The 23,661-nt window shown below is 40.3% G+C and overlaps 2 protein-coding genes across 2 annotated transcripts; one reads left to right on the top strand and one right to left on the bottom strand.

The window, feature by feature from the left end:
- Positions 1-307: 307 nt before the first annotated feature.
- On the top strand, positions 308-6,468 carry mlh1 (mutL homolog 1, colon cancer, nonpolyposis type 2 (E. coli)). Its single transcript, XM_085921974.1, has 19 exons — positions 308-1,352; positions 1,425-1,515; positions 1,749-1,847; positions 1,912-1,985; positions 2,058-2,130; positions 2,505-2,596; positions 2,677-2,719; positions 2,794-2,882; positions 2,945-3,057; positions 3,125-3,218; positions 3,656-3,809; positions 4,202-4,512; positions 4,694-4,857; positions 5,099-5,207; positions 5,273-5,336; positions 5,401-5,565; positions 5,639-5,731; positions 5,809-5,919; positions 6,003-6,468. The coding sequence occupies exons 1-19, from the start codon at positions 1,246-1,248 to the stop codon at positions 6,156-6,158; spliced, it is 2,202 nt and encodes a 733-aa protein (XP_085778100.1). The 5' UTR covers positions 308-1,245; the 3' UTR covers positions 6,159-6,468.
- A 676-nt stretch (positions 6,469-7,144) lies between these two features.
- lrrfip2 (leucine rich repeat (in FLII) interacting protein 2) lies at positions 7,145-23,451 on the bottom strand. The gene is made up of 27 exons (XM_085921975.1): positions 23,238-23,451; positions 22,029-22,194; positions 18,760-18,846; positions 17,412-17,474; positions 16,801-16,857; positions 16,666-16,704; positions 16,466-16,537; positions 16,061-16,108; positions 15,898-15,966; positions 15,301-15,390; positions 14,923-14,982; positions 14,059-14,112; positions 13,880-13,936; positions 13,520-13,591; positions 13,237-13,350; positions 12,825-12,866; positions 12,213-12,344; positions 11,696-11,767; positions 11,014-11,184; positions 10,822-10,914; positions 10,417-10,509; positions 9,779-9,880; positions 9,038-9,170; positions 8,678-8,848; positions 8,519-8,598; positions 8,339-8,443; positions 7,145-7,858 (listed from the first exon to the last, which is right to left on the bottom strand). The coding sequence occupies exons 2-27, from the start codon at positions 22,116-22,118 to the stop codon at positions 7,748-7,750; spliced, it is 2,277 nt and encodes a 758-aa protein (XP_085778101.1). The 5' UTR covers positions 22,119-22,194; positions 23,238-23,451; the 3' UTR covers positions 7,145-7,747.
- Between the last annotated feature and the right edge of the window lie 210 nt (positions 23,452-23,661).

The raw sequence follows: 23,661 nt of genomic DNA, 5'->3' as shown, positions 1-23,661 counted from the left end.
TCCATTCATACTTTCAGTGACATTTCTGGTTATGCCGTGCATGTGCCAGAGGCTATTTATTGACTGTACTGAAACTAAGGCTCAAAAAGCAGCGCAACAAGCTGCGGGAAGAAGTGGCCTTTGCCAAGTTGCTGCTCAATGTGATCCCCTGGAATGCTTCTACTGTTTCTATGAAATCAAGCTATTAAACAGTACTTATGTAGACGCCGACCTGGAAAGTAAGGTCATAAATAAAAAATGCACTTGAGGTACAATGTTAATGAGAACATTAGGCTAGAGGTAACAGAGCTGCAGAACTGACATGATTTACTGATGAGTAATGAAATTTAAAATCTCAAAGGGCAATTCATCCGCTGTATACAATTTTCCATTCAAGTCATCGTTGCTATATGGTGTTCATAAAGTAGCGGAAAATATGACTAAAATCCATCTTCTGCAGAGTATTTATTAATTTTTTAAAATAAAAACGTAACTGACAGTTTTAGGATTAATTTTGCATTATCTATGTGATGACACGATGAAATGGTGACTTTACAGTCAGGCTGCACAAAATCCCCAAATTTCCGCCTGACAGCGCCTCTCCCAGGGGAGCCTCCTCACAGCGTTTCATTCTGATGAGGTCATCCTGCTTGATGACTAAAGTTTACCAATGCCATTCTTTTGTAGCAGTAATAAAAAAGAGCACATTTTATATTACCTTACAGAAGAATATTTAAATAATATCAGGCACAGCTTCAGGATTACACACACATGCTGTAGCGTATATGTGCACACGTCAAACTCTGGGTAGCGATATGTATAATATCCATGATTAAAGCTACAATAGATTTGTGCACGAAGAAGAAATTTAACATGATGACATATTTCTCGTGCGACGTTAGACCCCGCCCTATTTTCCGCGCGCGCGCTGCTGTTTTCAAAGATCGTGATTACAATTACAGATGCACTAAAATAGTATTACAGCAAAATACCAAAACATCCATCACCCAAATTTGTGGCCATTTACCTCTGTCATTTTATATATTATGGGTATATAAACAAAGTAATAATATTGCAACAAAATAAACTAAGACTGTGAATTTATAGCAGCTGAGAGCAAGCCATCTTCATATATATATATATATATATTATCGCTTGCAACGCAAGCCCCGCCTTCCTGCTTGAATAGCGACTTGTAAACAAACAGATGTAAACAGCATGGCCACAGAAGTTTAGCCGATCAGCACATTAATTAAAGTGGTTGCGATGGCGGGTGTCATCCGGAGGCTCGACGAGACGGTTGTCAACCGGATAGCCGCGGGAGAGGTTATACAGCGCCCCGCTAACGCTGTTAAAGAAATGATTGAAAACTGGTACGTGACACACACTCAGAGCCAGCAGTAAAAGTTTGCGTCCCTTGAAATAAATGTGTTTAATTGTTAAAGTCTGGACGCCAAGGCCACTAATATCCAGGTGACGGTTAAAGACGGCGGACTGAAGCTGCTGCAGATTCTGGACAACGGCACCGGTATTCGGGTAGGCTACATGCAGGCTCGCCCATGCGATGGGGGGTCATCATTTTCATAGGCCTTTCACATTTAAAAAACTGAGACCCCCCCCCAAAAAAATATTCAAGCAAATGCCCTGACTCACAGTTACCATGTGCATCACTTCGCCTTGCATGAACAAAATGACTAAATTTGTGCAGTACAGAGTACAATTAAAATTGACATTATTTATGAGCAAGACATCTTTCATTTATGATGCAGAGAGAAGACATGGAAATAGTTTGTGAGCGTTTTACCACAAGCAAGCTGCAAACATTTGAGGATCTCTCTACCATTGCGACTTATGGTTTCAGAGGAGAGGTAAAGGGTTGACACTGAATAAGATACAAAAAACAACACACAACTTGCTGGTATTTATTTGCAGGCTCTGGCCAGTGTAAGCCATGTTGCTCATGTAACCATAACGTCCAAGACAGCTGATGCCAAATGCGCCTATAGGTATGGGCCACATGTCAAATAGGTTTCACAATGAGGGAGATGGATTACAGTGCTCCTTCTTGTACCTTGCAGAGGCACCTACAGTGATGGTAAACTAAAAAGCCCTCCGAAACCCTGCGCTGGAAACCAGGGAACACAAATACTTGTGAGTTGAATGCTACTAGTCCATTCAAGCATTTTCTATGGGGGTGATTTTGGGCCAGCGGTGCCAGGGACAGGTTGCTTGACAGCTCTTTTAAAATCTGCCAATTTTTGCTGATTACTATTATTTTTTCTATAACATATTACAATATATGACAAAAAGACGACAGTCAATTCCAAACCCCAACCCTGCCAAATAAAGAAAGAAAGAAATAAAGAAAGAAAGTACGTTAATAAGTTACCTCAATACTACCTCAATACAGTCAAGTGCAGAACTTTTGATGGAGGTCATTTTAGTCTTATTACATCAAGCGGGTGTCCCTAACTTTGTGCCCACTTCGAATAAACGCGCTGATATTTTGGTCTCTCTGTGCACAGGTGGAAGATCTCTTCTACAACGTGTCCACCAGGAGGAAAGCTTTGAAAAGCCCGAGCGATGAGTACTCTAGGATTGTAGAGGTGGTGAGCAGGTGCTGTTCTTCATATCAGAGTTGCTTCTGATAACATTTTTTCCGTAGTCAATGTTTGGGGATTTGTTTTGTTTTCATAGGTATGCCATACATAATTCCGGGAAAAGCTTCTCTGTCAAGAAGGTGCGAGAATAACTCACTCATGAGCCGAAGTGAATCATATTGTTTTTTTCATACACCTTGTTGTTCTCTTCCAGCAAGGTGAGACTTTAGCAGATGTAAGAACTTTACCCAACGCTTCAGTGGTGGATAATATTCGAGGAGTTTTTGGCAACGCAGTCAGCAGGTATTAGTCAATCGAGGAAGAAACCTCAAACGGCATTTGCTGACTATCGGTGACATTCCTAGGGAGTTGATTGAGGTTGGCTGCGAGGACCAGAAGCTGGCCTTCAAACTGAAAGGCTACATCTCCAACGCAAACTACTCGGTCAAGAAATGCATCATGGTCCTCTTCATCAACCGTGAGTACCAAACACACAGGAAGTGTTGCCCACTCATGAAATGGTTTGGACTGAACGGCACTTGCAGACCGTCTGGTGGAGTCGAGCGCGCTGAAGAAAGCAGTGGAGACAGTTTATGCAGCCTACCTGCCCAAGAACACACACCCTTTTCTTTATCTCAGGTAACAACACGTTTTAAAGGGGATGTTTACGTTTTTTTAAATATATATATATATATATACATATATATATATACAATGAACACGATTGATATATACCCAATATCATTAACATTTCGAGAACTCTAGAAGTTTAATAATTTGGCACCAGAATTGTGGTAACCATATCTGAGGCATTCTAATTAACTGGACTTAAGCATTTTAATTAACTACTATACATTTAGAAAAAGAAACATTTGTAATACCCTGATCATCGCTACAATGTCAGATCTGCGGGCTTAAATAGTAAAAGTTGTATTGTAACAAAGTATTAAAGTGTACAGTACAATAAGTGGATATAAAAAGTCTACACACCCTTGTTCAAATGCCAGGTTTGAGTAATTTCAAACTTTATACATCCACTTCATGTAAACTTTTTTTTTTTTACCTGATCTCTGCAGTTTAGAGATCTCTCCTCAGAACGTAGACGTGAATGTGCACCCCACCAAGCACGAGGTGCATTTCCTGCATGAGGACAGTGTCATCGAAAGCGTTCAGAAGCACATTGAGAGCAAGCTGCTCGGCTCCAACTCCTCGCGCACGTACTTCACTCAGGTACAACTGGTGTGTTAGTGTCCATTGAGCAGGTTGTCGCGATAATACATAGTGTTTAGTTAAGCGTTGATTCCAGCTGAACTCGAGTGCTATTGTGTTTTTGCCTATTTGTGGCTGTAATAAACAACCATTAAAATAAAGCCTGTGAACAAATTTTTAAATTCACCATGGGATTAAATATCATCACTACTGTTTATCATTTAGCCTATTAGCACAATTGCCCAAGTCATTTTTTAATTCAACAAACAAGAAATCTCCAGTTGCCTTGATTGAATATTTGCCGATTACCATGACCTGATGAAAGATTTTTATTCCAGAGAACACAGTCAGCTAAAAATGAGTTGGACAAATATTCTGCTGGAATAAACTTGCCTTGCGTTGTCTTTGTGCAGACATTGCTGCCAGGGCTGTCTGTGTGCGGAGCAGGTGAGGTCAAGTCCTCCAACACCGCGTCGGAGTCTACCGAGCGCGTCTACGCGCATCAGATGGTGCGGACCGACTGTCGTGTTCAGAAGCTGGATGCCTTCCTCCAACCAAAGGAGAAGCTCCCTCCCCAGCCCGAACCTGTCGGGCAGAGGGGCGCAGATTTTGAGTCCAAAACTGTCGAGCCGAATGATGTGGACATGCTGGAGGCCCTGGACCAGATGGAGGCAGAGCTGACCAACAGTGAGGAGAGGAGCGATGAAGCGCACGATGTCCAAAGGTGACTTTTGTCTCTGTGTCAGGAACAAAGAAGACAAGCCCTATAGAAAATCAATGGATGGCATTCAACACTTCACTTCAACTTGTTGAACATTAATGCCTTTCTACCGCCCCCAACTGGCCTAAATAAATTTCACAAGAAGCTAAACAAAGTCATGAATGACTATAACTTGTGTCTCAAGTACCAGGAAGCGTCTCAGGAAAGAGCAGCAAGAAGTGGAGGAGGAGGAGAAGCAAGAGGGACGCGAGGAGGACCTGACGGCCGCAGCCACGCCTAAGAGGCGAGTCATCAAACTAAACAGCATCAGAGAGCTGAGAGGGGAAATTCACGACAACACGCACAAAGGTACAAATGAACTCCTGCCTCAATTGCATTTCTTTTTTTAATCAATTAATCTGCAAGCCATTTATTCTTCTGGGCCACATCATAGCAAATATGATATTATGACTAATATGATGTTGAGCAACACCTACCACTTAAATGTTGTCATAATTGTGACTGCCAGTCATTTGTTTTTCCTCTTTTGGTCATTAAATAACACGTCAGCAAAGAGAAACGGAATAATCCATCTCCTGTATGCCGCCAGGTCTTCAGGAGATGCTACAGAATCACTCGTTTGTGGGCTGCGTCAACCCGCAGTGGACTCTGATCCAGCATCACACTAAACTCTACCTGCTCAACACCACAACACTAAGGTCAGGCATTTGCTCACACTAAACTTACTAAACCATTAATTTACTTGTTGTTCATCTCGCTGCAGCCAGGAGCTCTTCTACCAAATCCTCATCTATGACTTTGGGAACTTTGGTGTACTCCGACTATCTGTAGGTAGCAAGTGACCACTGTGAGGCGATGGTTTGTTTTTAATGGGCCTTTACATGATTCTAGACACCGGCTCCTATTTACGAGCTGGCTATGTTGGCTCTGGACTCTGAGGAGAGTGGCTGGACTGAGGAGGATGGACCCAAGGAAGGCTTGGCTCAGTATATAGTGGACTTCCTGACGAAGAAAGCAGAGATGCTGGAGGACTATTTCTCTATGGAGGTTGACCAGGTTGAGCTTCATGTACTTAGTCAAAACTGTTTTTGTGATTTACTTGTCGTGTAACAACAATTGTGCACTGCAGGAAGGCAATTTAAGAGGACTACCTTTGTTGCTTGACAAGTACACACCCATCATGGAAGGGTTGCCCATGTTCATTCTCCGCCTGGCAACAGAGGTGATGGACTAGTAGTTAAAAGTCTTCTCGTCGATGCTCATGATAGCACCTTAACGCTTTCTCTTGGCATTATGCAGATAAACTGGGACAATGAAAAAGAATGCTTTCGAGACTTTAGCAAAGAGTGCAGCGCGTTCTACTCAATAAGGAAGCAATACATCCTGGAGGCGGAGCCAGGAGAGCAGCAGGTAAGGGGACATGAAATAGTTGTCAACACATGTAGCTTAAAGGTCATTATTTATCTGTGTGTTTTATTTATTTGTCACGTTAGGATGCGGAGCTCAACTCATGGCAATGGAACGTTGAGCATGTCCTCTGCAAGGCTTTCCGCTCGCTCATCAGTCCTCCCAAACACATCAGTGAGGACGGCACGGTGCTGCAGATTGCCAATTTACCGGATCTCTACAAAGTGTTTGAAAGGTGTTAGATAAACCAGGAAGCCTCAGAAGCATCAACGTCACATGCTGCTCTATTTGACCTTGTGTAACTTTTTGTATGTTGTCATTAAATTTGTCTGGCTATGTATTGTCTGGCTGAAGTGACTTTCAATGAGGCGATATGGAAAACTTTTCGAGCATTTTTGTTATCCACCTTGAGTTCACTAGTGTGGCCTTTGTCATTACAAGACAATTCACCAATTTGTTTTACTACTACTGGATTGAATTATGCTAGTAAACTCCTGTGCTGCACTATTATTAGGAATGTGGGATTTACTCGACCCTTCTAGTAGCAGCAAAATGCTCACAAGTATGCCTCACTAGTAACATAGTTCTATATTGTGCAGAATTATCATGCAGTAGGGGAAGGCAGTAATTGAAAAATCATTTAGTTGTTTTCACTACCATGCTAGTCATTCTACTAATGCAAGGAATTGTCTAACTACTGAGGACAAAATGTGTACTTGTACTACATGGACCTTGAGCACAACATCAAATACAGTGCCATGAAAAAGTATTGTTTGTTAGTCTTTGACTAATATCTAAAGTTGCTTGATGATGGGAAATATCTAAGGACAAACATGTAAAAACAAAAAATCAATCACTATTTTCACACCACTGTGAATGACTTTCCATAAGGTGGTTCTGAGCAACGTTTAAGTTATGTAAAGGACATTTAAAATAACATCACCGCACTTCACTTTTACCACATGAACATTCCACGCCCCAACAGTCATAAGCAGAGATGGTGGAATAAATGGCCTGCTCATGATTTGTAATGCAACTTTAAGTGTGGAAAATCACGGGCTGTTTCAAAGTTTCCACCAACGGAAAAGAAACTGGATGTGTTTCAATGAATCTAACTAAACCCTTAGCAAATCCCTTCTGAACTACTCGGAGAGAAACAGAGAAAAGATTGTGCGACTGTTGAACACATTTGCACCTGATATTTGAAATAAAATCGTTTACACAAGTCTGTAAATTACACATTTATTCACACAAAATCTTTTAAATATTTGACAAAAAAAGTGAAGGAAACTGCAGCAGTTGGCTGGCTATATTTTCCATCTGCACCTTTTTAAATACATATTGTACCACCAGTTAAAATCATTATTGTTTGATGGAGAAGGCACTTACTTGTGTGAGGGAAGCTGGAAGGTGCAGGGCCAGAGCAGCTGTGACAGTCTTTTAAAAGCATCCTGATAATCATTCATGCAATTTAGGCGAAACAAAGAGAGGAAAAAAAAAAAAAAAAAAAAACAGCCAAGCACCCAGCAAGAATGAACTTAAAAATCATGTGAATAAAATATTGCAAAACAAAACTAGAAATTTCCTCACATGTATCTCCCATTGATGTTATATTTTGTTACATTTGAGGCTTGGCAACTGCCGGCCAGGACAAACCAAAATGTTTGGTTTGCAAAGAAATGCAATTCTGCTCATTATTTTGTCCATTTGTAGAATTGAGTGGTTTTTTTTTGTGTTAGAGCTTGGAGAGCATGAGCAGCTCCAGGCGCTACATGGCAGTCGGCGATGTGATTTTAAGGGCTTCTGTGGTGATGCCATGGCCGCTTTTGGCTCACTGCTGGGAGAGGAGAGCATTCCTATTGGCCTTCATTTTTTCCAGCCGCTTTACGAGGTGGTTGTTGGTCATCTCCATCTCTTCGATCTTGTCCAAAGATGTGCGCAGCTGCCAGGCAACAACATTGTGGATTACACACGCCATGCTTGCAATTAAACGACCAATTTAATTTCATCTATGACCTTTTACTATATTGTGTCAACCGCAATGATTCTCACAGTGCGGTATCATTAACATCTATGCTAATTTTCATGAGCTTTTTGAATTATCTATTAGCAAAAATCTATCAGATTTTTATTCGATGAAATTATATGGTTTTAGTTGACAACGTGAAATTATCTGTGGCAGTTGAAAGTAAACATTAACTGGGAGTGACTAACAGCTTGAAGGAAAAATGCTTTTCCTCTTATTTGCTGTCTAAGCGGGCTAACAAAAAAAGATGACACTGGCAGGGAGTAAATTTTTCTCCTGGTTTCTCAGACAAGGTAACATGCTAACGAAAACGTTTTTAGCTGTGGTCACTTGTTGTAGCTGGTTTCATTTTCTCTCTCTGTATATCCCAAATGAAACCAAACAGTTCACATTTACCTCTCTCTGAAGTTTGCGCTTCTCTGCTTTCAGTTCATCTTCTATTTTCTCTGAGTTATCTGCGGACATCTTGTACCTGGACACTTGCCCTTCCAGCCGGTTAATCTGAAATACGAAAATGAGGAAACCATTTGGTTATTTGCACATTTCTGAAGCATTTGACAAGCAATCTGTACTTACATTTTGTTCCATTGTACCCATTTCCTGTTCTGCTTTTGAAAGCTTGAATTTGTATTCACTGATCTGTCTGTTGGCATCTCCTGAAGATAAAAAGAGTTTTAAAATGAAGGAAGATGAGTTTGATAAATATGGAGGGCAATTCAGAAAGGGTCAACTTACTCTGCATTTCAATGACGTGAAGGTCGGTACCGTTCTCCATCTTCTCGCCGTCGGTGTACACACTGTCCACCTTTGAGTGTTTCTGTCGCTCTTCCTCCAATTGATTCTTCAACTTTCTGATCTGAGTCAACAGCTCATCTTTCTCCTCCGCTAACTTCCGTAGCCTGACATCTGTCCAAGAAAAAGGAAAAGACACATGCGCTGCAATCAGTTTGGGAGCTTTATTAGAATCTAGAATATTCAAATTTATTAGAATCTAATTCAAGCCACCATACTACATTTACTTTTGGTGATCAGTAAGACCAAAGGCCGAGCAAACACGTTCTAGTGTGTCAATAAAAATCCATTTGTGGAACTTACCAAGCGGACCTTCTCCTGCAGATTCCAGTACCTGTGCGGCTTCTTGCGAGACCACGGTGATTCCCGAGGAAGTGGGCTCGTGGTCGATGTCTCCGTTTGGTGTGCCATCTGGGATGATGACTAGCCCGTGTGTCTGTCAGGAGACAACACAAGTGGGAATGAAGCCACTTATCTACGGTAATGCCGCCCTCAACATCATTCTGGGCATTGCGAGTACCTACAACTTTACAGGAGAGGATACCATAAGAGAAATAATTACTAACCAAGCCATGGAACAACAACTCGTTTCATTCTGTAAAACTGTTGAATATTTAAAAAGTTAATTTAATAAGGACTGTACTTAGATACATTTTCACAAAAGGGAATTTTTTGAATGACTCACTTATTTTGGATTCCACACAAAAAATGATCTGTCTACTTTCATGGAGGACTACAGAAATCAATATTAAACATTCATTTATTGTTGAGAAACTGGAATCCTGAGACTTGGTAAATATTGAACAAAAATCCAAACGATTAATCGATTAGCAATAACATATTTGTAATCGATTAGTTGTCAATTCCAGACCTTGGACTAAATGATACAAAGCAGTAAAGTGCTTAATTTTCAAACAACTAATTAAAAACTGTTGAAGACAATCTTGTAAAAAATCTTTGTTTGTAAACTTAACATCACCCAAAGTCCTTATTGACAAGCAAGCCACGTCTCAATCTTTATCATCACATTGCAGGACAACCTACCTCTCCTGATTTGGCCTTCCCCTTGAGGTCAGCAAGCTCATGTCTGAGCTCATCTCTCTCATTCCTAATGCAATCAAAGTACTCTTTCTGCCTCTCTAGGGCCTGGCCACACAGATGACAGAAGACAAGAATTGACAAGACACAGTGAAGTTGGACAGTGGATAGAGAAGCACCAACACATGCTTGCGGTGCCTCATGGACAACAACCATGCGCTGTGCATGCCAAACCAACAGTGGGAATGTTACAAAGGAAAAAGTGAGTGGGAAAAGACAAAAGGGTGAATGACAAAAGTGCTTAAGGAGGAAAACACAAACACTTCATGGCCTATCAAACTGTTCTTATCTGAAATGTGCACATCATGCTGGATGATTACATTTTCAACAGCCATTTGTGCTAGCAAACACATTGCAGGAGTTTATATAACACTAGCCATCGTGTTTTTGATGCAACAGCTGTTTTTTTTTTCTTGTCTGCTAAGCTTGTTGGTTCACAACTAAACAACTTGTTATTCTGACATGCACAAACTGTGAGTTGGCTGCCTGTGTCACAACAGTCCATTATGCATGAGAGCCAAAAGATCCATGTGGCCTGAAAGCCGGACCATCTTGTGCCTCTCGGTCTACGTGGGAGCTCCTACCCCAATCTTTTTGTCCTTCCAGTTTATTGTTTCCTGCAGGTCAAACATCTCTCTGGTGAAAGCATCTAACTTAGCCTGCAACTGCTGGTTCTCCTGGAGACGTGATGAACAGTAACAGCAATGCAGAATACAAAAGAGTAAGAAAATAGTCAATGGAAGGACAGAAGAAGCAAAAATGGACGGACATAATTAAAACAGGGTGAGGATTTCCTATTTTTTTCCCCACAGTGCTAAGGAAGACGCAGGATTGTGGTGATAAGTGACTAAAGTAAATATACATGAATTAGAGGAAGGCCAGTGTCAATCAGTCCTTATCAAGTTCCTGCACTGAACAACGAGCACTTGCGCTGACAAGTATAATCGAGCAATGTGGGTCACACATGAACACGAGCAAGCGTAACGCACCTCAATAAGTTCATCTCGCTGGCGGATTCCCTCTTTCAACTCTTCTTGTTTATGTTGCAGGACAGTACATGTGTGCTTTTGCCTTTCTAGTTCCTGGAAAAAAAAAGCCAGCATGTTTCAAATAAGTCACCAAAAACAAACAAAAATTCCAGCAGATGAATTGATACGAAACAAGTTGATCGGCGATTTCACCTTTGATTTTTCTTCTAGCTCTCGTTTCATCTCTGACATTTGCTCCTCCATCTCTTCTATGACGTCTTTTAATGTGTCCACTTGGTAGATGAGGTTGCCTTTGTCATTGTCCAGCTGTGCATTCGATACCATTGCTTTCTTATACTTCTCCTCCACCTCGGTAAGGGATTCCTAAAATGAAATGGAGCATGTTAGTCACACAGCAAGATGATTGAATCGCTGCTCACCTGTGTTTATAAAATCCAAACTCAAACAACATTTTACGTGACCTAGAAATTCTTCTACACCTCCTTGGTAGTACTTGTTTTTTCTCTAAAGCCATCTGTATATTTGCAGAGTAAGCATCTAAAAGAGAAGCACTTCTATGAACTAGGAATGATGAAGAAATCTACTTCAGTCAGTTAATTATAAAGGCAGAAATCCAAAACATCCCTGCCGTCAGTCAGCAGGTGAAGCATATCGCTGCTACTTCTTTCACAGAAATGTGGGCGTGTCTTTGTTTGTGGCCACAGACTTAGTGTTGGAAATGTGGGAAGATCATGCAAAAGAAAAAGTACGGCGGCAACCTAGCCGCGACGTTAGGGGCGGGGTACAAGTGGGGTTCTGAGAGGCTGGGGGTTAGTGACGCTGTACTGCTCTCAGAGGACAAGAGAAGGCATGCCGTGAGTTCAAGCCCCTCTACCTTCAGCTCTTTAAGCCCTTGCATGTATCGCCCTTCTACATCCTGAATCTGGTCCTTTAGTTCATAGATATCCTGTGGAGCAGATGGAGGGAATGGTTGAACTGGGCTAAAAAGCGGGTAGGGATGATCAAGGAGAGATTACAAAGCACACGTGCTGCCTTCTCTTAAATGACAATCGGGTCTTAAAGGCAAAGTATCAGCACACCCACATATAAGGAATAGCTTTAAAGGTCACATATCACATCCCGGCCTCCCGTGCAAACATAACAGAAAAACTGGCAAAGTAAATACTTGGAACAGCAGAGAGGACAAAAAAGAAGCAATGCTTTGGAGAGATTCATGGGCACAAAATAGTAATAGACCATAGAGTGAAATAAATATAAAATGTTACACAGCTTTATTGGAGTTCAATGTTTGTGTAATGACCCCCGCCCCCCCCTCCCACGACCCTCATGGCTCCGCTCCCCTACAGTTGTTTATGTGACAGCACAAGCTAAGTGCTGTTTGTTTGCCTTACCCTTAGTTCGCTCAGACTAGCGTCTGGGTCATAGACGCTGCCGGCGTCTGCGCTGCCTCGTCGCGATGAGGTTCCACCCAGCGAGGCTAAAGTTGCTGCTGAGAGGCCCGGGGTGGCGCAGCGGGAAGATGGCTGGAAACACAACATACGGGTGGGTAACCAGTCAAAATAAAACACTCAACAAAGCATCTAACACCGCAAAAGAGTTCAAAGATTCTGTGGCTGGCATTGTCACTGTCACTTGTTTGAGGTAGGGTTTGATAAACCTGACAAACCGGTTCTTGAGTTTTCTCAAGGTGCGCATGTTTACAAAATTCAGGTTTCACTTTTAATTTATTGTTGATCAAGGAGATCGTATCATTGTGACCGTGCTGCCACCGTGTTAGTGAAAGATCACATTCTGAAAAATATCAAATGTATATGTGATTAATTATGAGAACAAATGTGGTGAGGGTTTGGAACTGCCGTGTACAATTATTTCAATTGTTTAATTATTTTGCATGTATAATTAACACCTTTTTAAAACACATTTGACGACTTACAGTTGACTGAAAATTACATCGCATGTAATTAAGGCTCAATGTTGGGGGGGGGGGGGGGGGGGAGACTTACCCTGCTGTAATCTGAATACTGTTTGTCACATTTTTCGTCCAGCTGAAAAAAAGTAGAAATATTGCATTATGTTATATCGTGTAATATGTAAATTTAGAAACCAGTAGTCATGCTTGAAGCAGTTCTCCACTCTGGAAAAATGAGGAAATTAGTTCAGGTAAATCAAGGCAAGTGTTGCATATTCACAGAATTAACACAAAAACATTTATCATGATTTTATTTTTAATCAGGTGCAAAGCTGAACCACTTTTTCCTGATATACTGAGTGAGTCATGAAGTTGCCAAGTCACAAACCGTGAAATGAATCTGAAAATAATCCATCCATCCATCCATCCATGTTAATTTCAAACCATGCAACAAAAAAAAAAAATATTGCATCGCTCAATGCTGAGAACCGAATTCGGTGACTTACAGCATCTAGATCTGGAATGCTCAAATCATCCAGATCAGACACAATACTGCCCCTTCTGTTGGAGCGGCTGAAATAATCAGCTGCAGACTCACTCATGTCAGAGAAGTCAGACGACTACTTTCGACAGACACAAGACGAACGAGGAAGACAGAAAGAAGTCGGGGAACAGAATAACAGATCAATATATGGTATTGAGAACAAAACAGCATGAGTTGAGATGAATATCTATGACAAGTGAAAAACATTTTAGATGGAGGAGCACTGTCTTGTCCCTAAAGCTCACCGCACTGTCCCTGCGGCCTCTCTTGAAGCGTTCTTGAGATACGCTGCTCGTGGTGTCATCATCCGAGGAATTCTGACAGGCGACGCACGGAAATATTCACACAAAGCACAACATACACTGACTGTGAGGATCCCCATTTTGTTAGGCTGACAGAACTATCAGCTAGATAATGCAAGTTTTCACTTCAATTTCAAGACATGTTCTCAAATCTCGATTCACATACATCGAGGCTAACGATAGCGTCTTTAATATTAAGTCAGAGGCTATGGATGATCAAAGTTTAGAAGCTCTGCAGCAGGGGACACCTTGCATTTGACGTTAGCGGACATCATGCAATTGGAGGCTGATTAGAGTGCTCACCACAGGGCTGCTACGAGTGGAACTGGCTCCAGAGGAGTACCAGCTATATTCAGAGGGCTGTGTGGAAAGGGATAACAGTGGCACATGTGGCAGAAAATGAGATTAAGATGAGGGACAAAACTAAAGTCAAAAGCACAAAGTAGGCCGTTATGGTGACATTTGGCATTAACAAGACTTACTGCTCTTGAACCCAGACTTGAGCCGTAAAGAACGGGGTCGTCATAAATAGAGGCCTGAGGGCACACATCGGAAACAATGCAGGACTCAGCAAAAAACAGAGAGTTGTGTAGCTGTTAGGCTCGAGAGACTCATGCAGTAAGTAGAGGCACTCACTGTATTCCATTATTAGAGGCCATTTCCTTTCAGTGTTGTCTGGCAAACACTCTGACTTGATTCAAAATCTGTCCTTACTCTTACGTATAGATGGCAGAAAAAAATGAAACAGCTCTTCCAGGAATAATGTAGCTGGTATTACTGAAGAAATACGGGATATTGTTGAAATAGTAGTAGTGGAGGAGATACGACAAATCAGAACATTGAGCTTAAACAATTTTTGGTCGGAAGTTAGAACTAATCTCTGCAAAGAGAAAATAAGGACAAATGACAATTAATATTATACTTTGAAAGATGAAGAGGCATATAGAATTAATGCCAATGCCAAATAATCCAGTAATGTATTTAAAATAAATATGGTGATTCATTTTTTTTGAACATGCAGCTTATTTTTATATTGGGTACAAAAATGATTCAAACGCTATGTAGCTTAAACTTCTCCTGCAGTTCCAAATGAGATAAGAAAAATCCTGATTACGATAAATGATCTTTAGGCCTGATCACACAGACACACACCTCTAATCTTGCTAAAGCATAAATCAGTGGCCTCTGCCAAGAGCTGAGATTGTCCAGGAGCTAAAAATAAACAATCTGAGTCATTCCGCCTGGGGGCATCCTAGAGCATGTACAGTATATGGCCACAAGTGAGGGGGAGGTCTACTTCTCAAATGCATGCAATGGGATTGTCAATCCAACGGACAGAAACTGACCATGCTATAGCTACGTGCCAGCCCTGTGCCAATGGTGGAAGAGGAGGAGGAGGGGGTGGCCTGTCAAAGAGCAGGGGGACAGTGGAATGTCAGTTCATGTGATGGAGAAATCCTTACAGCAAGATTAGCAGTAGCCTACATGGAAACGAATGCACGATTTGTGGAACTTACAAACTTTCACCAAGGCTTGCAGCCTGAGCGCTGGCAAAAGTTTAACGCTGCCGGAGCTCTACCTTTACACAACAATGTCCAGTAAATCATCAAACTATATCAATTTTCGACGTGTTAGTTCACTGTGAAGGCTATCATGGTAGTCAAAGGCTTTTACACCCAGGAATCTGTGTATTAAAGGAAAATGAGTTGGATAGGAAGACAGACCCGTGGCTGATAGGAGGATATGGTAGAAGGAGGTTCAGGTTTGGTCTTTGATAGGCTGGTGTATTTCCTTTGATCGTGGTACAGTCCGGTCTGGAGGGACAGCAGCATAATACAACCCCCCCCCCCCCAAACAAAAAGTAAGAAACAGAAAACACAATCATGGAAACCGATTTTATATCACTACACTGTGTAAAGCAACACTTGGAGTTCAGTGGGCAACTGTGCTATCTCTATAAAGTTTCAGGGATCATATTCCTTCTGATGAGATGGAATCCAGAGCAAGAAGTATATACTTAGTTTTCAAAACAAGTTCAATCGATTGATTACTCTGTGCCTGCCTGCCAAGTTCAATCTTCAATCTCTTGATGCAGTAGCATTAAAATCAGGAACCGACACATTACGGAAACTTCAGACAAGAGTTTTCTGGTGCTTGTGAACAGCTCTATCAGCTCATGGGAAATCAAGGCACCACTTAACCAAGCAATGTAGATTGGGTCAAAATCAAATTCAGTAGTGAAACCACCAGAAGTTTGCACAACTGTTATTCATCCATGTTATGAGGTTAAAGCAAATACAATGAAAGTGAATACTACTGACCAGCAAATCTCTCCTGGAGGAGCTAGATGAAGACCTTTTATGGCCATGTAGATCATTGTATACAGAACTCTGTTTTATCGCGAAAAAAAAAAAAGTCATACAATCTTAATAAGTAGTTATCGATGATTAATCAGATATGCACGTGTCAGAAAGAAATACATACAGTGGAACGCGAACTCTTGAGAGTGGAGCTATTTGTCACACCATCAGACTAGAGAACAGGAGCAAGAAGAAAAAAGGCTGAACATTAATTAAACAGACGTTTAAGAAGTCTCACCAATGCTTGTTAGGTATAGAATAGGTCAGTGAAGCCATCAAGCAAACGCTCTCTTAGGAACACCAATTTTCAAAACAAGCTACTTACTTTGTGGAGGTACGTAATTTATTTTAAGGAAAGAAATGCAAGGTACCATTAGTTATCTTAGTTAATTCAAAACCGCACTTCCGGCTGCATCCTTCGAATTGAGCTAAAACATCCAACTTTAAAAGCAAACAGTAGGCAGTTGTCGCAAGGCAGCACACACTTCGGCACCACACAAAGATAACAAAACATTCATGCAAAACGCACCAAGATGTCTTTCCTACGAGAACTGGATCGACTCTTGCTAGAGCTCAAGTCACGGATGTCTGACGAGGTTGACTTCAAACGTAGTACATAAACATTGTCATACATCCACAATGAGCATGAACAAAAATATTTAACAAATCATTTCCTAGCAATATTGGTTTTGGCAAATGTTGATTTTTAAGCGTTAGTAAAGTACGCACTCTGTAGCTGCGGACAGACATGACATCATTATCCAGGCCCTGTTGATGTTGAAACAAACGACAATGAAAAAAAGAGACAGAGGGATAAAAGGAAATGAAAGACGGAAAAAGGAAGTAGGAGGGAAATATACACACCCGATGACGGCTGCTTGATCTACTACTACTAGTGGCTCTAGCTTTTTCTGAGTCAGCCTGAAGTTAAAAAAGAAAGTTGGTAAGAATTAGAGAGTACAAGAGGCTCAATTACAGGGTTGGATGAGGCCAAAACGTTGCTATGGAAAGCCCAAACCATGCAAACAATCATCCTGTTAATCACCAAATGGAGATCACTCATACCTGTCTTTCACTGTTAATCATTCAATATTTCTTTCAGAAAAGTGCATCAATACAAAAGTGGTGGCTAGCTGGATGTAATTAATCGAACATTCAAAAATTCCAAAACACATTCTCATCACTACAGTATTAATCTCCTGCTCCTTTATTGTAACAGCTAGACTAATACCATGCAAAACCGTTTTTTAACATGCAAATCAATTAACTGACAATAAGTGAAATCTGAAAAAAATCCCATTTTGTTCAAACTAAATTGCAAGCATCCACCATTAATAAAAGTCAAGCTGAGTGCCATTTCTGGAGGGAGGTTCATTATGGCCAGTAACTCATGAGTAAAGGGTGAAAACTGACTGGGACTTAAATCGCACACAACAGGCTACGTTAGTGGTCTACAACACCCCCCACTCGCCTACCATCCACTGGTGGATCTGACCCCATTTTCTGCTGCTACTGCTGCTAGATGAGCGGTAAGAAAGCTGGACAGAGGAAGGAAGTGCCAGGAAAAACATACAATCATAAATCACCCAAAACTGCTGAAAAGTCAAACGTGGCCAGCAACTACTACAAGAATAGAAATGTTGGTATTTGTGTGGATATGCAGCAGGTTTTTCTTCACGTTTATTATTTTTTTGGGAAGATATATTTTGAGCCTCAAAGCCAAACATGTATTCTGCATGAGATGGTAAAATGTTGTCATATAGAACATAATTATATTCAGAGCCAAGTGAATACAAGATACAGTGGGCATCATTTAGACACTGTTGCACTGCACGAAGTAGCTCAACCAAAGCTACATTAGATAAGCAGTCAAGATAGATTCTACTCATTTGTTTTTAAAACAGTATTTAATGGAAGCTATGCTATAATGGTTGCTTAGTAAAGTAAGTCGACAAAAATGAAATGACTGGAGCTTGCAAGTGACCTGAATTCGGTATCTATGTGAAAAGACTTACCTATGGAACAACAATATTACATTGCCATTGGTGGTGCTTCGATTGGTTAGCCAATTTCCGCGGAAATACTTGATCGGCATATATTGATCAATGCTTTTCATTGCAGAAAAACTATCACTGTCAGCCATTTTAATAGGATGTTTCTTTTAAATCAATTTAATCAATTAATTTTTCAATTCAATGAAATGATTAAAATAATCGTTACTAAGCAGCTCTAATATAGAAAAAGCACTGATTGGAACACATTTAATTGGAATGTTTTAACAGTTGACAAAGTAAAAAAGCCTTTAAGTTTTAAATGTTAGAAGACTTAATTTCACATATGAGCAACAGTCTCTTTTAATGAGAAAATCTGCTGTGCTTTTTCCTCAATCCCCATTGGATCACCAGTGTAACTTCACTCAGCGAAAAGTAAAAAGGCACAATAAATATGAATGAGAAAAGTGCGTAAAAGTTGCTGTTTTTAATTCACATTTTTTAAATCTACAGAGTTAAATCATTACAATAAGTTCAACTAACCTATAGGGAACCCAAAGAAAATGATCGGTTTTTATTATGGTAGGAGTTTCAGCTAACAACAGATTCCTTAAATTTTAACTGATTCATTCAGTTGCCAGAATTTGCTTGCGAGGGATTCTAAATTTAAACAAAGCTGTTGCTAACCTGTTTCCCTGAATGGGTTATGTTCTAATCTGAGGACCTCCTATTCAAATACTGCAAAGGATCTTTAAGGTTGAATAATTCTCACAGACAATGTTGGTCAGCGATGTACATTTTGTTTATAAAACGGTATCGTATAAATGTATACCTCTTTCTGCTGACGCTCAAGTTCCCTCATCCGAATATCCCTGGCCTCCGCCCGTGCCGCTCTCTTTGCTGCAAGCCTGGCCTCCGCCTGTAGGAGAAAACATTGTTAGCCATTCAATAATTGCAGGCAGCATAGATTTCAACACACATTGGAATCCAAATTGATAAATAAACCTTTTCTTTCTTGTGCTTCATTATTTCAATGCAGACACAGGGGCAGTAATTTCTAATCTACAATGTCCGTACAAAATAAATCAGTAAGGATTATTTGGGTTTCCATTTTATAAAATTAACACGAAGCCTGATACCTATACAGAATGGGTCTACATAAAATAATCTTTGTTAAACTTCAGCTGCATAATTTCTGTAATGTAACTAATGTTTTGCAGTGTTGTTCAGAGTATTTGTTGGGTATTGCCTATAATATGCTTAGTGCAAAGTGAAGATGGAAGTAATTGGAAGATCCAAATGAGAAGGCTGGCCCTGTGCTTTGCACCTGTTGAGCTGTCTGTCGGATGAGCTGCTCTGCAGAGCCACAGCAGAGGTCTGCCTCTGTTTATATATAGCTTCAGCTCGCTAACAAACACGTCATGGGACTGGTTCATTCATCGGAACACAAGTTCAACCGTCAACTCAACAGTGTAGTACATAAATATATATTTTTAACTTTAAAACTAAGTTGGTAGACTTGTATAGGGTATCTGAAGTGTTTCTGTGGTGTACCTTTTTTGCTTCCATGCATAGGACTGCGTTTTCCTTTGAAATAAATCAAATCTTGTTTTGTCTGTCCACACAATAGAGTGCTGTCAACTACCTGGTGCTCTTCCAACTTCAAACCTGTAGAATGTTTTTTTGTTCAGCAGTGGCTTCCTGCAAATACTGTACATCCATTCTGGTTTAATATTTACTCGTCAACAGAAATGTTAGTATGTGCCAAAGATTTCCGTAGCACTTTAGTCAGCACGCCTTGGATTGTCCTTTACCTTATCTTTGCATCATCATTACAGAATGACAACTTCTAGTGTGAGTAGTGCTCAACATTCAGCATTTACGATCACTTGTGTAACCCTTTCCAGTTTTGTACGAGAGCTAAAATTCTCTCATGCAAAACAGCAGCTCAAGTAAATTACATTGAGACCCCTTTGTAAACAGCAGTTGTCAGATCTTTCAACAAATTCTCAATTGGACTCAGGTCTGGACTTTGATTTGGCCATTTAACACCTTTTAAACACGTTAGTTTTTAACCATTACTTTTTGTTTTAAGATGAGGATCATTGGAAGATAAATGTCCATCCCAGTCTCAGGTCTTTGCAGACTAAGAGGTGTTCTTCCAGAATTGCCCTGAATTTTGATTTGTGATTGTGTTTGCTCCCCAATATTCTTTTAACACACCTCTGAGAACAACTGTGTAGGTTCATTTATACAGAGACAAGATTACACACACATACACACATAGGTCATTTAGGGCAACGTTGGATCATTCAGAAATCATTGGGTAACTTCTATAGTCAGTTGGCAGAAAAAGGGTGTTCCGAATTTTGCATACCCTATTTTTCAGTTTATTTGTAAGACAAAAAAAAAAGTCAATATCTTATCAATTTGATTTCACTTCATGATTGTATCCCAATTGGTGTTGATTCTTCACACACACTCCAACAGACACACACTCACACAGACACAAACAAAATCAAATCTTAGATCTTTGTTTGAAAGTTCCCTTGATCCTTGTGAGGAAATGCAGTTCAAAGAATGGATGGATGGAAGTTTGAAACCTGAAATGTGGCAAAAGGTCAAGGTTCAAGAATGGTTAATGTTTTCCCAAAGCACTATGCACTATTGATGGTGGGGGGATACAGTAAATGACGAGATGAGGTGACAAAGCCAAGTCATGTTTTACGCCACAGAAAACTGACTATTTACACTCTTTCAACCCTTATGTCTTTCATCCATTTAAACCTAAAACATGTCAACTCCGTCCCCTTTCAAGTGTCCAGTGAATGCCTCTTTCTTGTGGATCACCACAACATGAACCACACTTCCTGTACAAACACAACGCATATGTGCAGAATTTAAATATTGCTGGTCAATAACCAATGCAGAAGAATGCACTCCAGTTACTAGGAAAGGTGACAATATTATGAATGATAAAATATTAGTTAAAATTATTGAGAGGATTCATGCCAAGTAAGGAAAAATCTAAAACACAAGGCAGATGCTGCTTTGTAAAGCCAATATTCAACAGGTTGCGTAATGACGTCCTGAACTCCCCACGCAGTCAATCTAATCACTGTTTTGTTGCAAAGAGATTCAAATTTAGAAGCTGGTCGGGTGGGTCAGATGACTCATGTTTCTATGACAGGCCTCCATGACTGTAAAGAAAGCAAATGGAGCCTTGCGCTTCGAGCCCAAGAATGAGAGCCTAAACGGCCTTTAGACAGGAGTCATTCTTAAAATGAGTCATTAGAAAATATTTGTGTAAAGGTATGAAACAATTTACAAATTATGAGCAAAGAAAGAGATTATTTAGCCAAGTTGTGATAGGAAAATATTTTTTGTTCAATTGTATGTTGTCCTTCCACATTAGTACAGTAACAGCAGTATTCTGGGGGGGGAAAAAAAAAGAACCAAAGAATGGCAGCCCTGCAGCAGAACAAAGTCAAGTAATACACAGACAAGTTGTTACAAGACAGGTAGCTTCTCTCAGACAAAAACATGGTGTAGCGAAACCAGCTGCCCCTAGTACAACCTGAATATCAACATACTAGTGGGATTAACGTAGATGACCACTACATTTTAAAACAGTAACTAACATTTGACGCTAAATGCGTGAATTAAACAACTTTAAAATGTATATTGGTATGCATCATATTGATTTTGTATAATATTTGTTACATATTCAGTAATACATCTGATAATGGTCAGTTGAGACTGCTTGTGATTTAGGGCTATACAAATAAACTTGACTTGACTTGAAGATGATCATCGCTCCAAAGATTTGTTGCTATTGTTATCAACTGACAACATCAGAGAGCATGGATTTCAATTAAACTGCTTTTGAATAGGCACAGATCAATGTCCAAAGCTTTTGATAAAGTGCTGATAAAGGTTTCAAACAGTGCCTACATTTTAGATTGCGTAATAAATCATCTATGAACCACCTATGAATGGAAAAATTCTAAACAGATATGAAAGACAAGTGGTGAAAACAAACTCAATTCTATTACTGAAAACAAAAATCATGTATTTTTTTTCACTATTTAAAAGACTTACCTCTCGTGCAATACTGCTCAAGGCTTCATCCTCTGCAGAGAAGCGATCTTTTAGCGGGGCACGCTTCCTACCAGTGCCTTGTGTCCCCATGTTGTCCCACCAAGTGTAGCAGCTCCTTCCGGTGATGCGCAAGACTATATGGCTTGAATCCAACTGTTGTAAAGACCTAGTGAGAAAACAGAGGGCAAATTTTAATCTGGTCAGCAAATACAACACAACTGCACTTCCTGATATTGCTGCATGTTTGCTGACCATACCAGACTCCCTATCTCTAACTTCTATTCCAGCGAAAACACATCACTCATGAATTGCAACAGGGGCTTTGGATAACAGTTGTGCATGACATGAACCAGCATGAAACCTGACAAGCATAGAATTTGAGCATGCAGTTGTAAAAACGACTGATATTACAAAAATACACTACAATACTCTGGTTTGAACTGGAGGTGCACAACGTGTTTGAATGGTTTGACGACATCACATTCCTCATCATCAACAAAGTGACGCGCGACTAATTCACACCGTTAGACGGTTGCCAGATTTTATTTACAAAAAGAACAGCACCTTGACTAGCTGGTACAGACAAAAGAAAGAAAACCGCCATAAAGACATTGAAACCATTCTGACCGCATTTCAGTTCTTCTTGTTTTCCTTATAATAAATGACTGATGTTAGATCAACACAAACACAATCGTCACGAATAAATTCATTGTTTAGCAATTTATGACCACCAACGTGAACCAAATTCAAACTGCTAACGTCACCGAACTCCACAAGTTTTCCATCCACGAGCACATCCAAAATACACTACTAACAGCATTTGATCTCTATCTTTTTGGAAATATGGAATTTGACAAATTTGCTTAAATGTCCTGTAAATGAGAGTTATCTCAGCAACGCAAAGAAAAATGTTACGCTTGTCAGCACACTGCTAAAGCTAGCGAACTAGCATTTGTCCTCAAATAGCCATCAACTATTGGCCTGACAAGTTTGAACATAATTTTTACCGACCCGGGGCAAAAACACAACTTTTGCACAAATATCTTTTCAATATCGCTAACAACTCAATGGAATAGGTTGAAGTCGATAACTGACTCATCTTACGTTAGCTTGCTAAGCAGTGAAGCTAGCCGTCCATTCTCTCAGTAGACAGCAAAAACGGGGAGAGCTCTTCCACTCATATTTCCCACTCAAATAAAGCCAAGTTACCTTCTCGACGTCTATAAATAACCTGGGACACAGCAAAGATGTTATCCTCCACCCTCGGCAGTTTAATGGTCCTACATTAGTCCTTTCTTCAGAATTTGGAAGTGTTTTTGTCCCCACTGACAGCTGTCATCTTTCCACTTTCCACCGCTGCCCTCCTTACCAGTCTCCACACTGGTTAGTTCTAAAGTTCCCGGATGTTGGGAAAATTAGGGCGTGATGATGCGTTCAATGATTTCATATTACGTCGGCGATTGTTTCTGGACACAGTGAGCGAGTTGTCACATGACGAGACAACGCCAGCATCTAAACCGCCTACAAAAGCCTTTAGCACAAGCCAGGTAACTGGGACTTTTGTTTTAACAGGTCTTTGACATTTTTTGTGGAGAGTAATTAAATAACATTTCGTGGATTTGATAACTTTTCA

This window comes from Syngnathus leptorhynchus, chromosome 10 (genome assembly GCF_054491065.1).
Source record: "Syngnathus leptorhynchus isolate UIUO chromosome 10, UIUO_Slep, whole genome shotgun sequence".
Lineage (NCBI taxonomy): Eukaryota > Metazoa > Chordata > Actinopteri > Syngnathiformes > Syngnathidae > Syngnathus > Syngnathus leptorhynchus.
The sequence above is the reverse complement of the archived record's forward strand: the minus strand, read 5'-3'. Positions and strand labels throughout refer to the sequence as shown.

Coding starts and splice junctions, on each gene's coding strand:
- lrrfip2 (XM_085921975.1), bottom strand. CDS start 22,118: ATGGGGACACAAGGCACTGGTAGGAAGCGTGCCCCGCTAAAAGATCGC. Junction 9,881..10,416: donor GGAAGGACAAAAAGATTGGG/GTAGGAGCTCCC, acceptor CTGTGTGGCCAG/GCCCTAGAGAGGCAGAAAGA. Junction 8,849..9,037: donor TGCAGGAGAAGGTCCGCTTG/GTAAGTTCCACA, acceptor TTTCTTGGACAG/ATGTCAGGCTACGGAAGTTA.
- mlh1 (XM_085921974.1), top strand. CDS start 1,246: ATGGCGGGTGTCATCCGGAGGCTCGACGAGACGGTTGTCAACCGGATA. Junction 1,516..1,748: donor ACAACGGCACCGGTATTCGG/GTAGGCTACATG, acceptor TTTATGATGCAG/AGAGAAGACATGGAAATAGT. Junction 3,810..4,201: donor CGCGCACGTACTTCACTCAG/GTACAACTGGTG, acceptor GTCTTTGTGCAG/ACATTGCTGCCAGGGCTGTC.